Source organism: Diadema antillarum, unplaced genomic scaffold (genome assembly GCF_040938485.1).
Source record: "Diadema antillarum isolate AM-2024a unplaced genomic scaffold, OU_Dant_1.0 seq00000563_RagTag, whole genome shotgun sequence".
Classification (NCBI taxonomy): Eukaryota; Metazoa; Echinodermata; class Echinoidea; order Diadematoida; family Diadematidae; genus Diadema; species Diadema antillarum.
Genome location: NW_027271502.1, coordinates 2,834,021 through 2,851,568, shown reverse-complemented (window position 1 = coordinate 2,851,568; position 17,548 = coordinate 2,834,021). Strand labels below are relative to the sequence as shown.

At 40.0% G+C, this 17,548-nt stretch overlaps 2 protein-coding genes across 2 annotated transcripts; one reads left to right on the top strand and one right to left on the bottom strand.

Moving 5' to 3' along the window:
* The first annotated feature begins 321 nt into the window (after positions 1-321).
* On the top strand, positions 322-876 carry LOC139735116 (uncharacterized). The gene has a single exon (XM_071645886.1). It carries the CDS (start codon positions 322-324, stop codon positions 874-876), a length of 555 nt encoding a protein of 184 aa, XP_071501987.1.
* A 5,465-nt stretch (positions 877-6,341) lies between these two features.
* LOC139735070 (uncharacterized) lies at positions 6,342-10,925 on the bottom strand. The gene is made up of 3 exons (XM_071645842.1): positions 10,236-10,925; positions 9,114-9,280; positions 6,342-7,312 (listed from the first exon to the last, which is right to left on the bottom strand). The coding sequence occupies exons 1-3, from the start codon at positions 10,918-10,920 to the stop codon at positions 7,157-7,159; spliced, it is 1,008 nt and encodes a 335-aa protein (XP_071501943.1). The 5' UTR covers positions 10,921-10,925; the 3' UTR covers positions 6,342-7,156.
* Positions 10,926-17,548: the final 6,623 nt, after the last annotated feature.

Genomic DNA, 17,548 nt, shown 5'->3' with positions numbered 1-17,548 from the left:
ATTCTGCAAGATTTGGATCGATTCAATGAAATTCTGTGAACTCGGGATCCACAAGTGAGGATGGCAGCATTAAAAGAGGTTGATGTACCAGCTGTGGGATGCTTCAACCCACACGGTGATCCAGCTCAGATCGCCCAGTCATGGACAAGATGGCTGAGGTCCTTTGAATTGTTTGCAGAAGGGAAAGCGGTGAAGAACCCCAAGCAGAAGAGAGCACTCCTGTTACACTGCACCGGACAAGAAGTGCAGGACATTTTCTTTGCGATTCCTGATAGTGATGAGGAGTCAACGCAGCATGCATATGAGAAGGACAAGTGAAAGATGAACAGCTACTTTCAAACGAAACTGAATATTCCGTACGAGCGGTACTTGTTCAAATGTCTAAACCAGAAGGAAGGAGAGACAAGTGAACAGTTTGTTACAAGGCTGAGACAGAGAGCAGCAACATGTGCCTTCCAGAATGCAGATGAGAGCATTCGCGATCAGGTGATCGAGAAATGCAGATCGCCAAAAATCCGTGCAAGACTGCTTGAGAAAGGGGATGACCTAACACTCGACCAATTGCGTACCATAGCAGCCACCATCGAATTGACGGAAAGTCAGACAAGGCAGATGACGCAGGCCCCCCAATTGTCATCACAGCATGGAGGTATCCATGTGCTCTCTAACCGACGACAGTCATCATCATCGAGCCAGAGAGAAAGGATGGATAGCCGACGCCAGCAGGGAGCCGCCAGGCGACCGGGACCAGAGTGTTACCGCTGCGGCCGAGAAGAACATCTGGCCAAGGATGCGCACTGCCCAGCAAAGGACAAAACTTGCAACAAATGCAAGAAAAGGGACACTTTGCGAAATGCTGCAAGTCAAAAAATGTGAACAATGTAAAGAATGTTGGTCGCCCCAAGTGTGGAACGGGGATACACAATGTTCACGAGAGCAGTAAGGACAATAAGGATGAGTTTGAGTATGATGAATATTCCTTTAATGTGAGAGGTGCTCCAAACTGTAAGTACGAAATAATTCCAGTTATACTCTTGATCAGTTTGAGATTGATGTTATTGTAGACTGTGGAGCATCAGTGAACATCATTGATAGCTCGTTGTGGGAGTCCCTGAAAGAGAAGAGAATCAGGTGTAAATCCGAAAAAAACAGACAAGAAATTGTTTGCATATGGTTCAGAGCAACCATTGGAGTTGCTAGGGAAATTTTCCACCCAAGTGAAAGTGTCAGATAGACAGCCGATAGAGGCAGAGTTCTATGTGCTGAAAGAAAATGGCCCAGCGCTGCTCGGCAAACAAACAGCAACTGAGCTAGGTATCCTGAAAATAGGAGTCAACTTTGTAGAAGGGATTCATGACTATGCAAAAGAATCCACAATTTGAATACATAAAGTAATTGTACTTATGTGGAGTAACAAATAAATACAATGTAATTATGTGGAATGTTTGACGAGGTTATAGGATTAACTTTTGTGGAAGGAGAAAATGGTTTCAATCAGTTGTTATGGAGGTAAATGTAAGATAATTGATCAAATGTATGCTTTTCACTCATTGCTGCAACTTTAAAGAATTATTATGTAGCACAGGAATTTCAGTTATACAGTGTATTATGTACGGTGTATCATGGATCATAGAGAAAGTCAAAATTAACTCACTGAAGAATTGATTTAATTGAGAACATGTATTTGACGTATGAATGATCATCACACTAGAAGCTTGGTATCAACATGTATGAAAACTACATTTTGGAAGTTATTGAATCTAACAATGAGATTCGAAACACAAAGCAGAATAACGAAAGTTTGTTCTTGTTATAAGAACCAATTATATTTGTCTGTACATACCCTGTATATAAACCAAAAAGCAAGTTGGAACTATGTGTGTAAGAAAGATTATTTTAGACAGGTTTAATTGTTCACTGTACATGTAAATACAACCATTGAAACTTTAGATTTAGTTTCAGTCTTAAGAAGGGAGGAGTTGTAGTGTCTTCACTGACAGCCAGGCCAGACTAGGCTGGCGACCACAAGTAGTTAGATGAACTAATGAAGCACGCTCAAGCAAGATCAAGTAGTCCAGGCAGACCGTCTTAGATGACCACTGGATAATTGGATACTGTATAAGATCATATGTCGACCCATATGTTGTATACAATGTCCATCAACTATACCCACCTGTAAATAGGTTGTACAATACCAGCCAGAAGTACAGTTGGCTGTCAGACATCAATAAAGTTAGACCCACTGCAAACTTGCTCTGTGTGCATATAGTCATTCTTCGTGTGAGAGAAGAATACTACAGAAGCTTTCGACTGTAGCAAAGAATTGCTCAAATCGTCTCAGCTCTTGACATACTACGATCCCGACAAGGAGTTGATCCTGGCATGTGATGCCAGCCTGTATGGAGTGGGTGCAGTGCTCGCCCACACGATGCCGGATGGTTCGGAAAAATTAGTTGGATACGCCTCGCGTACATTGAATTCCGCCGAACGGAATTATTCTCAATTGGACAAAGAAGGACTGGCAGTGATGTTTAGAGTTAAAAAATTTCACCAGTATGTCACTATGTGTATGGACGGAAGTTCCGCATCGTGACCGATCACAAACCTCTCCTCGGACTACTAGGAGAAAATAAGGCCATACCACAAATGGCCTCTCCGCGGGTGCAAAGATGGGCCATAACTCTCGCTGCCTATGAGTACAACCTTGTGTATAAGCAGGGCAAGGCTAACGCCAATGCTGACGCCCTCAGTCGTCTCCCCATGAACATTACCGCTCCTATTGCCAGTCTGCCAGGTGAAACTGTGATGTTGATGAAGACGCTTGACAACACACCGGTTACAGCAACGAAAATCCGTGCATGGACCAATCATGATCACGTATTAGCTCCGGTCCGACATCACGTCATGGCAGGATGGCCCGAAACCGTCGATGACGTCGAAATGAAGCCATACTGCTGTCGTAGAAACGAATTGAGCATTCAAGATGGATGCATGCTGTGGGGATCCCGCGTCGTCGTCCCCATTCAAGGTCGAGCACAACTTGTTGAGGAGCCGCACGGTTCACACGCAGGCATTGTGCGCATGAAATCAATGGCGAGGAGTGTCATGTGGTGGCCAAAAATCGACAAAGACCTCGAGTCAAAAGTAAAGTCCTGCCCTACATGCCAATCACATCAGCGTCTTCCGCCGAAAGCACCCGTCAACGCATGGGAGTACCCGAGTACTCCATGGGAGAGACTGCACATCGACTTCCTGGGACCGTTCGAAGGCAAAATGATCCTCATCGTGGTCGATGCGCACTCGAAATGGATAGAGGCACATGTGATGACGTCGGCGACATCAGGCGCCACAATCAATCGCCTGCGGCAAACATTCGCTACACACGGTTTACCGCGCGTACTTGTGTCGGACAATGGCACCTTATTCACGAGTTCAGAATTCGCCGAGTTCATGAAAAACAATGCGATCAAGCACATCCGTAGTGCCCCGTACCACCCCGCTACAAAACGGACTCGCAGAAAGGGCAGTGCAAACAGTGCAAACAGGACTTCGTAAACTCTCAGGAGGAAGCCACGAAACTCGTGTAGCCCGTTTCTTGTTCGCATATCGGACAACCCCGCATGCTACAACAGGCGTAGTGCCGTCTCATCTCCTGATGAAATGCCATCTCCGTTCACGCCTTGATGCAGTCAGACCTGACATCAAAACAAAAGTAGACAAAAATGTCACCACGCGTCAGGTTGGTGATTCGCGTCCCCGGCACCACCACGACTTCGAAATCGGAGAGACAATTCTCGCAAAAAACTTCGCTCCGGGTGGGTTCCTGGTTGAGTGATCCGAAAGACCGGGCCCCTAACGTACGACGTCGAGGTTGTCGTCGGACAACGAAGACTCCAGTGGAAGTTCACGATGAGGCAGAGCAGAGGAAGCAGTATCCAAGGAGAAATAGACGCCCACCGGTATATTATGGATTTGGGAATAAAAACACTTATTCAACCTAAAAAGAAAATCTATTTGTTTGTTAAGGTTTTTGGTTACCCTCAAAATCATTTATTTCTGACTGGATAATAAATTTGGGCAAAGAAAAAGCATTATGGGAAATAAAGTTAAAGTTCAAAAAAATTTGAACCTGCAGTTTTGATAATGCCGGTACTTGGAGAAAGGCTTTGTGATTTTCAAAAATGTGTGAACTGGATGTTTGGACTCTTATTGGACTCACAATGAAAATGGACTCCGTTATTCAAACTACATGTATATGAACTCTGTGTTCATTATTTTATATTGATGACAATTATTTTGTATGTGCAATCAACATGATTTATCTAGGGGGGGGGGGAAGAAATGTGATGTATCGCTGTTGTGCATGCGCATTGCGATATTACACGAGTTTGGCAACATAACTTATTCTGTGCGAACGCGTTTCTTTTGTCTCGTGATTCTGAATGTATGTTTGGATGATATAGTCAAAGTAAGTCAAGTAAGACATATCAGAAAGTATCAATTAGTTCTCCTCGGAGTGACAAATCCAAAGTTTACTGCATATCCCATATTGATGAATGACTACAAAAATCACTAAAATGTGAAAAATTCTAGATTGAAATACAAATAAAAACTTACCTTCTCAACTGCATTGGCAACTTAGGGATCAGCTATATATCTAGCAAATCAGAGGATTTTTGATACTAAATCCTGCAAATCCCCCCCCCCCCCCCCAACAACAACAACGAAAAGAATAAATAGTGGTATTTCACCAAAACAGGGTGTTGGCAGTGTGATCATTTAGTTAATTTTCCACCTGCTAAAATTTGTGTCTCACTCAGCAGCCAACATGTGTATAGAGGTCATCTGTCTTTTAAACAGGTTTGACTGTGATATGTTCATGTCAATGCTCTTGTAAGGATATTCACAGAAGGCATAGTTCTGTTCAAACACCTTTGAGATTCAAAGGATGCTACCAAATACAGTGATAAGAAACACTAAGCATCTATAGAACTTATATGAACAACTTCTCACATTCACAGACATTTACTGAACAGTGTTTCAAAGGCAAAACTAACTAAATAAGACTACCATTACTAGTTGAGACAAAACCACTTTGAAAATGGCACAAGACAACTTGGGTTTGGCACATTGCTGCACATCTTGTATGGAATTGCCTCATATGAAAAATTAACGATTCTGTCATGTTTCATGAACACAATGAGTACAAGTAATACCAGTTGTGACTGAGTCACAATCATAACGCATATTACCCGCCATCAAATTTACAGAAATTGATGTTCTGAAGAAAAAAAAAAATTACAAAATGAGTAAATGTTTGAATATTTGAAAGGTTGAATGAATTAGGACATATGCATGTGTATATTCACATACATAATGAATTGACAGGCAAACATTAATATAATACCATTACCATTACAATGTTTTGACAGGTATATACTGATAACAAACTGCATGTCTACAAATCTACTAACATTTTGAGAAGTTTTTGACTTTCCTTCAGCAGCACTCAGAACCCTTTAGATACGAATTTACATTCTGTTCTGGTAAACACATGAGACAAGTAAGTAAATGACACATAGTTTGCCATCTAGCCCTTTTTCAGACTGTGTAGATCGGATCACTTACTGGCTATATCACAGCCTAATACTAGTACCCTTCTGGGTATATTTACTGTTAATCAAATATTGCACTATTTAAAAAAAATCTTCCCCCATTCATAAATGAAGAAGGTCACTACCCATATCCCACCCTCTTCTACCCTAACAACCATGCATAGTATGATCACTTAGGTTTGCTCTTCATGACTGTGTTGTTACACAGGAAGACCCTGTACTGTATGAAAAAACACAATGCTTATTGCATGGATTCACAGAAAAAAGAACAAAAAACAAAATCAAAAACAAACAATTGTGTGACTAGTGACAACACATACATGTTCTTAATAATGGTGACCTCCAGTGGCTCTAGATTTGCATCATTCACTGAATAAAAAAAAAAATTGGATGAAATCACAAGGGACAAATATTCCTCCCATGTTTAGTCATGATGATATCCCATACATCACAAGGCAACATCCGCATAAAACATTACTAATAGCCAACAAGGTAGTCTTAATCAAGACTAGTAGGGAAAAAAAAACACCAATGAATAAAAATATTACCACAAATCCACTTCATACCACATATTAAGCCTGGCAATATTGAATTGGATATGGAATGAAATGCTCATCCTACAAAAGAGTAGTTAATTTTTTGCACTTAATTTTTCGCAAGGCAAGAGAAGGGACATCAGAGCATGCTACTCTGAATAAAGAACTTACATCCAATACTACCTGATGATTCCTATAAAATATGAAAAATACATGCATTGTAGGATTGAAGAGCAAACACACAGACACTACAATTCTAATTTTCCAATTCCAGTTTTCTAACACTTTAATATATTTCTGTGTGTGCTTGACAAGAGTCGGGGATGAAGCTCTGAAAGTGAAACTTATCTCAAGAAAGAGTGCTATAAATGGTATCAGGGTATAAAAAAGAGCACCAGTAAAAGTTCAGTGGCAAGAATCTTACAGCAGATTGAATGTCAGTAGGCCATCAGACATATATCCTATTGGAGCTGAAACTGCTGGTCATGAATTCCTTGAGCACAATCTTCATTTAAAGTTTTGAATAATGCATTCACCATGACTTGTACAGATTAATGAATATCCTGAGTCTTATGATTACAGTCATAACACATCACGTTTGCAATTATTCGAGCAGAGTCATGAGGAGGTATAAGATTATGAAAATATGAAATTTGTATTATTTCATGCTTATGCAGATGTGTTAATGTTCATGCAAGCAATGACACACCGAAGGGACTAAGGCAATAGTTTAAAGTGGTCTGCTGACTTTAATTCTAATGATTTAACCCGTTGAGGACGAGTCCCAAGTATACTCTGGCAAGTGTCTATGGGAAATGCGTACAGTAGCATAATCATGTTGTCCTCATCGGCTTAATGGTCACAATGTTTCTGTCATATTTGTGCAATCTGTGCCAAACATTTACAGATCTACTGATTTTGTGCCACTGCATTTCACTGCATTTGTGAGATACCATGTTCCCTTTGGAGTATCTTCTCCTCCATATGGGCAGAATCACGAACAAGTTAGTAGGACAAACACTTCCGCCACAAGATGTTCTCTCCAAACTCAGCGTAGTCCTCTTTTGTGATCCAGTGATGCCGGAACGTTGGAAGACACGCAGCCAGGGAACCGCCAATCCAGCCCGCATTCCTTCGGAATGGAGGAGCGATGATACGAACCTGCATCATCGATGGGTGACCAACAAAAATACACACACAAAACGAGGAAGAAACATAATTTTATACTTCAGCGTCGTACACTTTAAAATTACACATTTACTTCAAATGGAAGTACATGAACTTAAGACTCTTTCACAATGATTCACTGAATGGCATATTGCCATCAGGCACAAATTCTCCTGAAAGTCAGGGTTTTTGATAATTTCAATGTGTGGCATTCTAGAAATCATTACTCACTAAAACAATCTACAATGTACAGTACTCTCCGCATAATCGGGTAGGCTCCAGCAGAGCGTTTCTTACCCGATTAAGCGGAGTACCCGATTAACAGTAGAACACGTCTCATTCACAATAGACACACACAATGTGTATGTACATGCATTGTACACTGCACCAAACACCTACACTGTATGCTTAAAACGCGTGCTTGCACAGCACGTTATACATACCTTACACTTGCTCAGTCTCGAGCAATAACTTACACTCTTTTTATGGACTAACTTTGTCATTTGACTATAGACTCCTCGCTAACACGCAGGCGTTTTCCGACATGAACACGTCTCTTTGCGTGCACTAGTCACGTAGAACGTTGAGTTACTTTGCGAGAAGTGACTGAAGAAAAGCAAAATTATGGAGCTGGTGCATGGCCTGATTTTCTTTGCAAACTTCTCATACATTTGTATTGTGAATGTTGTTGCGGAGCAAGGGTGGAGCGCAAGTGTGTTCAACTCCTGCATGTCTATGCAGCTGCATGGTGTCTATGCAGTTGTGAGTGCCAGCTATGTTCGTTTACGTGTGGCAAGACGGTACTGGTACATGTGTTTTCATGTTTAATCACTCCCCAAATGATCGGTCTTCTTTTCAAATTAAGCAGAGAATGCGATTAGCAGTGGAAAATTTGACATTCATGATTTCTTAAAGTGTTATATCTGCGATAGAAAGTGGGTAGAAATTAGATTAGAAGAAATTGTTTACCCATTTATGCGGAGAGGCAACCCGATTATCAGGTAATTTTGATGTGCATTGGAATTGATTTTGACATTACTACCCAATTAAACGGAGTACCCGTTTAAGCGATACCCGTTTAAACGCGGAGAGTACTGTATCTAGGTTAGAATGTATGTCATTGGATATCAGGATTTTGTCATGTTTTAAATCACTCTGCTTATAATTAGGTTTTGCCTTCTTGAAATTTCAGCAGTGAATATAGCATAGGAAAATTAAGGCTTCAAATTTTGGTACACAACATATGCTTTTTATAGATATTTACTAATCAAACTTAGCATGTGAATTTATTTGAACATGCCTACCCAGTTTACTACATTGTACCGTAAAATAATACATGGTCTTGTGGAAAGGCATTGCTATAAATGTTAACTCTCCAAGAATATCTCCAAGAATCTTACGAAATAAAAGATGGAAGTTAATTTGAAGGAATAGAAGAAACAAAATAGATTTTCCTGGATGCAGGAATTAGATGACTATTCAAAGTAACTGCAGAGGGCAAAAACACCAGAGCTTCTACGTAAATTGTATCCACAGTCTACTTTAAACATGAAGTTCATAATATACATGCACAACACATGCAGATACAAGCCTATACTCAATTCGCTTTCTTTTATGTCTGTTGTATCGGGTATATCAGCACTGTCACTAAACTGAAATGCATTCACAAATACAAAGTGTCCACTGATTTTTTTAATGCATGATTATTCCCTTCAACCTAGTGCCACAAAGTACAAATCAAAATCATAATATGACTATGGGCAGGTTTAATCATGCTTGTGATGTCAAGGCTTACCCCACAAGACAGATAATCCGGGGGCTTGATCTCCCATGCTAATCTCTCCATCAGCCCAGGTAACATTGTTGTGCCACCACACAGCATAACATGACGAAAGTAGACTGGCTCATACTCATCCTCCTCGTCAGTGAGGTACACAGAGCGTTCAACACCTGTGTGGAAACCTGATTACAACACACACATAAGCCAAAGGAAACATAAACTTCAGTACGAAACATCTGAAAAGCTCAAAGACGACTAACTCATCTTCGATCTTTGTTGTTGCTATATCATCTGACATGTAAGTATGAGATTGTACTTTCTGATCATTGTGACACTTCTTTATAGTCGCTAAGACTTTCTTCTTTTCCAAGTTTACAGACAATTGCTATATTTGCAGATTCTGTTATCCACACTCAGTACAGGACAAAATCATCTACATGAATATAATATTACCAGAGTGAACATATTTCTTTTTCTATTCTTTTGTTGTTGATGATACATACTACTTAATATCCATTTAAAAATATGTAGTTTTGACACAAAACATCTTTGCCATTAAAATCATCAGTGGACCCAAATTACATTACAAAATTGTTATTTCAATCCAAATTTAAATCTGATGTACAGCGTATGCGTGACATACTTCCTAGTTAAATCATTCTTTCTTTCTTTTCTTAAAATGATTGATCAAGAGAAGCACACCGATGATTTCACAGGAGTAATATCTTTCCTTACTTTGCAAGCTGGGTAGGATCTGCATGATTCCATTATGACCTCAGTAAACATCTTCTCTTATTTCATCAAATTCTATCAATTCAAGACCCTGTAATATTTACAATTTGTGTGACTTTATCTGTTTCATTTATTTCTCCCTTGTCTGGCCAGCAGCTGTTTTCAGAGGGCCCTCTACTATTCTTGTGGTTATAACACTCTGAACAGTAAATTTCAATCATATTCTATTACTTTGCTGAGGTTTAAACAAGAAGAAAAAGACATACTAACAAACTTCATATCTACAGCTGTAGCAGCTGTAGCTACTGTAGCTTGCATGAAACATGTTTAAGTTCTGAAGACTAGAGAGAATCAAACTTCAGATCTCCATTACTTTGGTTTATTAAATCCATTCCTCATATTTACCTTTGCAGCATTTTCCTGGATGGAAAAGCATTTCTCCAAGTTGTTGCCCAATTGATTCTTCCTTCTTAAAATCTGAAGTATCGCTCTTAAGGGGTGCAGTCTGAACTCTGCCATATTTGCACTTAATCTCCTCAGCTTCAGTGTCATCCACTTTTTGATTTAACTCAGTGCATAGCAACTTCTTTGTGTACTCTGTTAAAGCCTGTCCTCCAAAGTTCAAGTTCACGTACCCGTAAGGAGGCATGTGACCTTCATGAACAGTAGATACCCATGACGATGAGTGGCCTGAAGACAGTACGATACCCGAAGCCAAGCCGACGGAATACAGGGCCATCAATGGCTCACTCGCGAGGTAGAACTCCGGAACAGCAAGCTGCTCGAATGCAAATTGCACCAGATTCTGTCTGACCTTGATCTCAAGGTTTGGTTTCTCGACCAGGAACAGGGGGTGATCTGTGCCCGGATCAATTGCCAACTTGTGCTCGAGGGCATGGCAAGCAACCATGGTATATTGGTCCCAGTTTGTTACGATGCCATCTTCTACCATCGGCACACCTGCAGCAGGACTGCGATCAGAGAAGACTTCACCTGTGTCAAAGATTACATCTGGATGCTGCTTGTGGATGTCACCGAATCCAACCTTGGAACTTCGACTTCCAATATCAAGGATCACAGGTTGCCTCATGTTGTGAGTTGTGACTCTCTCTGCATCTGGAAAGATAAACAAAATAGATAAATAACCAAGAAATGTATTTCTTAATTCTTTTTTTTTTTTGGCAACATTTCATTCTATTGGTATGCAACCTAGTAACCTGCGAACTAGATACAATATGTACTACATCTTCTTCTACTTCTTCTACTTCTACGGTGCTTCTCATCAAAGCCTGTTCAGCAACTAGATGAGGGTTCTTCCCTTCACTTGATTGATTAAAGTCAACCAAACATTTACTGACAATTTCTAATACATGTGTTTGCCAAGTGTTTTGTTTTTACCATTTTTCACAGTACCAGTAATGAATTGTTCGTTTTGATTGTTTTTACACTCTCATCACTTGAAAGCAAAATATCCAAAGCAGAGCCAGAGGATCCAACCTAGATTTTTTTAGTAATAGTATGATTATTGTACTCGGTACGGTACCGTACTTCAACTAACAAGGATATTAAAGGGCAGGATGAAAGGAAAATTACAGACACAACAGACACATATTCATGAGGATACTGTAATAGTGTATTATTACCGATGGAAGGAGGGGGTGCCGATGTTGAGGTATCCTTTTAAGTAACTGCACCAGCGACCCAACACATATCGTGTAAGGTTATTAAACAGCGCCCAGCGCCGGGGTTACCTTTATAGCAGCGCAAAGAAAATGCATCGCACGCACTAAGTAAAAAAATGGCGTTATTGTCTATTTCACTACAGAGATTCAGAATCAACAGGACGGTCACGATATTCGAAACTGCTGTATTTATGGCATATTCGAGGTAGAATTTAAGGCGAATTTGTTTCATACTTTGGGAATTAACAAGCTGCAGATCCTTTAAGGTGTCGATACGTGGTACCGGTACCCTCAATCATCATAGTTCATACATTCTAATATTCTAGAATCTAGACCTATATCATTTTCAGTACACTTTACTATCAGTATCACTCAGTATAGATCTACACTAAAAAACTGGATTTCATAATCATCATCCTAGGTCTTGTCTAGTTATGAGGAAGACCTAGACTAGATCTAGAACCCTAATTGTGCTAAAACAACTCAAATTTAACCACGTCAACACTAACAACATCATTAACATACAGTATTTATACCTTCTTCTTCTTCTTCCTGGTTATTCTTCCTCCTGAGCGAAGGTCAGGGACAGCGGTTATCCGAGTCTGGATCTGGATCTGGATCTGGATCAATACGCTGCCGGACCGTGTGGTATAGTGCAGCGGGAGTCTGTCGACTTCTCACGTAATCTGAGCTGAGGCCAGCGAAATGAAGCTCTAAAAACAGAACAAGACGAAATAAACCCAGAAGAAAAATTTGAATGGAAGTGAGGTGTTCTTCTCGAGATTAAGACCCTTTAGAAGGTCTAGAGTCAGATACTCAGGCAATCGTTCAGTTTACACTTGTACAATTGCAAATCCCTACACAGAATAACACGCGTGGGACATGGCCATTTGCATGGTAAGTTCATACACAAGATTGATCGAGCACGCAGTGCAGTGGGTGTTCTGTTTGCTGGGACTGTCCCACACTGTTGTCTGGTTTATGGCCAAGAGATGGCGCAAATCCTCTGGATGTGTGGAATGCAATGCGCGACAGTAACAGTCCTTGTGCGACCGAGTACGTATGTACGAGTTTTAGCGAATTTTTAGGTTTTCGTCAGGGTTCTTAAACAGTTGCAATCTAAACAGTCAATTGTCGCAAAAAGTTTTCTTGTCCCAGAAATTTTGAACATATTCAAAATATCACCCATAACTTTACAACGATCCCTATTGCCGGATCCCGGGCCCGGATTACACTATTTGGACTGTATGGTACCGCCCCTCCCTCAATAATATTGCAAGTTTCCAATCTAGAGAAGGTGGCACGTGGAATTAACCCCTACCACAATTTAGATAACCAAATATAGCTTTGAACTGATGGTGCAACTTTTAAAAGTTTCGCAAAGTTTTACAAAAACAAAATGCTCTTTCTGCACTCGCGGAATCCCAAATTTGTTTCGGCCTTTAGATTGCTTTGTGGAAACTTATCATCAAAGAGTGGTCTCTACCTGTACACTAGAGTCCACTCTATAGTATACCATGCAGTGTCCTTGATACATGAAGAATTTTGCCAACTCTGCTCCGGTGGGTAGTACATACTATATATGGCTGCATGATGCTTTGTTAGGCAAGTGGCATCACCGGCGCTATGTTGAGACCAGCTGAAATCGAGTTGGGCAAACTCTGCGCATGGATAGGTATGTAGTATCATGCCACATAGGTGCCTAGGCACCTACCCTGACTCATACTCTGATACATGGCATCATCATCAGGGAGGTGTGGAAAGAAGAATCTCCCGAAAATTTTATGCTCTGTGTCATGGAGAAGTTATGCACTCAATCGCAGTTGTTAATGAATTGCTTTGACAAAATAATGATAATAATAATGATAATAATAATAATAATTGACAGCTCTTAATAGCGCATAACACAAAGTGATAATGTCCCTATGCGCTCAAAAAAAAACCCCGAAAAGATCATACAAAAACACACAATTCCAATTACAGTGATGGTACCGAGCCTCATGTTTGCTTACGTTGTAAACAAATGCGTTTTCAAAGCAGATTTGAATCTATTGATATTAGTGATTTGTCTTAATTTCTGAGGTAAATTATTCCATATAAGGTATCAGGGGCATTGAAAGCAAATGTTCGTTCTCCGTAAAATTTGGTCCTTCTGTTCGGAAGAACAAATAAATCTTTACTTTTTGAACGATTCCTCTCTGGACGTGTGTAGATTTGAAGTAGCTCCCTTGAATAATGTGGAGCAAACATTTAAAAACATTCAAATGCTAATAACAATATTTTAAACTGAATCCGATTTTTCACAGGAAGCCAGTGTAAGCTTCTTAAAACTGGTGAAATTTGTTAATGTTTCTTGATTTTGGATACTACTCGTGCAGCAGAGTTTGGGATTGATTGTAATTTATCTGTATCTGTTTGACCGGCAGTCCATAAAGCAATCCATTACAAAAATCAAGGTGGCACATGACAAAAGAATGAACTAATTGTTCTGCAAATTGCGATGTGTTTGTCAATAAACTCTCGAATTTTCCCAAATTTGGAAAGTGCGAATGAAGCAGAGCGACATTTTTGTGACACAAAATTTTCCATGAGCAATTTATCATCCAAGATTACACCTAAATTTCTGCAAGTGTGTGCTGCAGTTAGTATTTCCATTTATGCATCATAAATCGACAGAGCAACAGTTCGCTGTCCCTTTCAATATTAACTGGCGGCAGCAATCACTCACGTAGAGAACAAGACACACGAACAAAACTCAGTGAACAAAAAATATGATTCTTTAACGGTTAAATGCCACCAAATATAAGTAATACGCAGAAACATGCATTTACATTAGCCAATAGCTAAATTCCGAAAGATTTCACATTCAAGTATTAAACCTGGCTATGCGCAAAAGTGTGCGAGATGGTTAAATGTTGACTTTTTATGTGATGCTATATTGGTTTTTGGCAGATGTGGATAGCCAGATACTCAGAAATCGATATAAACTTGACCCACTTCTTTGCAAACAAAATATTAAAAAAGGTACAAAAATGTACACGTTATCAATCACAATAAATATTGTCAAAGTCAGATTTAGAATGCTCATCTTCTACCTTTTATGATCTCCGATTTTATACGGGTAACGTGATGACGCACCACATATTGCTTTCTCTTCTTTTTCTTTTTTTTTAAAGTCCTGGAATATTGATGAAAAGAAGATTTGAAGAAAAACTGATGATATTTGTCCCGTAACATATTACCAAAACATTCCGTACAGGATTTTTACATTTCTCCTGAAATAGTAGGTGCCTACAGCTGAAAGCTGTTAAAAGGCTAACGTTGGTCTCCAAATCAAAACTTTATGGAAGAGCGGCTTGAAGCATGGAATGGCAAACCCAGTGGGATCATGCCAAGCACCCAATACTGTCAGGCACTTACTAATAACCTATGCATAAATTTTGCACAAATATAAAAGAGATTCAACGTCTTTTCCCAAACCTCCCTGGTATATGGCTCTGACATGATCAAAAGAGCCTACTTTGAGCCCGAAGTGAATCCGTGAATGGCTATCCCGTGACACATAAGTTTCGACAGATTCGAGATCATTCCAACTCGCATATCTAATTGATGTATATTGTTTTTATAGAACATGTATTATGCTCTTAGTTCCGCTAATGATTGATTCCGTCCACTGATAAATCTTTAATGGTTACGATGCATGGGAAAGACATAAATCCCGTGTTTAAACCGCAGTTGGCCGATTCACTGGTGCAGTTAAATGCATCGATTGGTGCTACGCCCATCAGCAGCCTGCCAGTGTGCATGGTGCACCAATAGACTGCTCAATACATTTTGAGTGACTTATTTTTTTTAACTCATTATTCTCACTTCAACGAGCAAGCTGGAATGAATAAAAATAATTGAATGAATAAAAATAATTGAATGAATAGAAAATGGTATCATGGAATGGGAATATAAATGGAAAATTGTGTTTTGGTAGGCATAAGTCATTGTACTTGTATTATAGTTATAACTGATAGAAGAGAGAAGTTGAGGGGAATCTTCAATATTGTAACCTCCGTTTCGAGAGTAGGGTGGACACTTATGTTTTACCATGTTTATTCTCATTTCATCATGTAGGATTGAACAAGGTAGAAAGGGTTATACAATTTTTGCAAGTAAATAAATAAATCGAAATAATACGAAATTGTACAGCAATGATACTCCTCAGTGTTCCAGATACAACCAGAAAACATAATTATTATAGGACAAACCGAGAGGAGAAAAGTCTCTTTGGGGCAAACTTACTGAGAGTTATAGCGCCCTCTCTTGAGAATCTGCAAGTTCGATGGAAGCTCTCGAGAAATAGAAGGCGCTTTTTATACACAGCTAGGCGGTGTACATACAGTATACAACGTACTGCATAACGATCTAGTGTAAGGTTAGGACAAGGCGCCAGGGAAGGGTCCGACAATTTTTGTGTTTATTAGCTTCATTCCTGCAGCCCTGGTAGTCCTGCTCTGCGTGAGTGAGATACTTCGGCTACACGCCGATCTTTATTTGCACTTATTACAGCTTCATGCAGTTTTCGTCAGTGGCTGCCCTGCAGCTGTTCATTGCATTTTATGTTTTTATTTTGGGTCACACTACACACATCGTTAGTTAAGAGGTTCTCCACGAACCTATCTATGGCTATACATCGTAGATGTATAGCCATAGATAGGTCTTGTGGCGAGGGTCTTGTCTGGCAACTCGATGTCGATTTGAATTGCGCAGCACGCAGGGCAGGGAGACCTCCATGGCCTTCCGGCCTTCCCATCTGTCTGTCTGTCTTTTCGTATTTCTATTTGTTTGTAGACTTTCTACTCATTGCTGCCATGTGCAGAATAGTATATGAGCTGCATCACCCCAAAAATGGATACTCGGTGTCTAACCGGTTACATGGCCCATGGATGGGAGTGCGCTAACGTTAGAGTAGGGAAGAGCTGCAATAATACAATTCTAATTGATTTATTAGATGGGATAACGTTAGGGCTTAAATAAGGGCAAAGTTCATATGGCTAAAGCAAAAGGCCAATTGTACTCCTAGTTTCTATAAAATTTTTGGCCTGATTTTAGACCTTGGCCTAATGACGTAGTAATGTTATTATCCTCACATTTCTCATCTGGATTTTTGGAGAGGTGATGTGGGCAGTCCGTTGTGTGTCGTGACCTTAGGTTTACTATAGGGGCAAGCATGGTGTCACCGGACGCCATGGTATTACCGGACACGCACATTTTTGCGTACTAATGACATTCTGTACGCGCGAGACTTTGTAGATTAGCCTCACAGAACTATGTGTGGACCGAAATCGCAAAAAAACGCCACATAAAAATGTAAAAACACGAAAAAATTCACATTTTACCTCAAATTTAGAGTTGAGTGACCCGCACCTCTTCATAGTTAATACTTATGCATGTTTGAATCACATTTCACGACCGAAATTCTATGAAATCCCACTCACATACAGGAAAAATGCTGAAGATTCCAATACTTAGAACCAAAAGTTCACTGATCGATATCGGAAATTTGTAGCTATCGTCCTCAAACGCGAACGATGCGGAATAGTTGTGCGCTAAGGGGCCCGCAACTCATCACCCACGCGTGCATTGGCAGCTCCCATAGACAAAGCACGTAAACTAGAAATAGATTTCTAGAGTCTACCCAGTTGTCGATTTTCTCACAAGGTTTCATTGCGTGAACTGTTCGAAATGTTCAAGACAGACATTTTACCCTAAATTACGGAATTTGAGCCTCATTTGCCGATGTTTTCTTTGTCATCCGCTTGGTGAGAATGTGTACGGTGATTTGTGGGATAAATTGTGATTCTGGTGCAAGGATTAGGTGCGAAAGATGTCGATTATTTCATTGCGAAAATCGTGTCCGGTAATACAATGCGATTTTACACCGCGCAAAAAACCACTATTTTTAGAGGGGTATGTTTGAAGCATATTTTCTAAAAACTGGAACGAAGAAATGACGTAAGTTGGCTAAATTCGTAATTTCCATGAGTC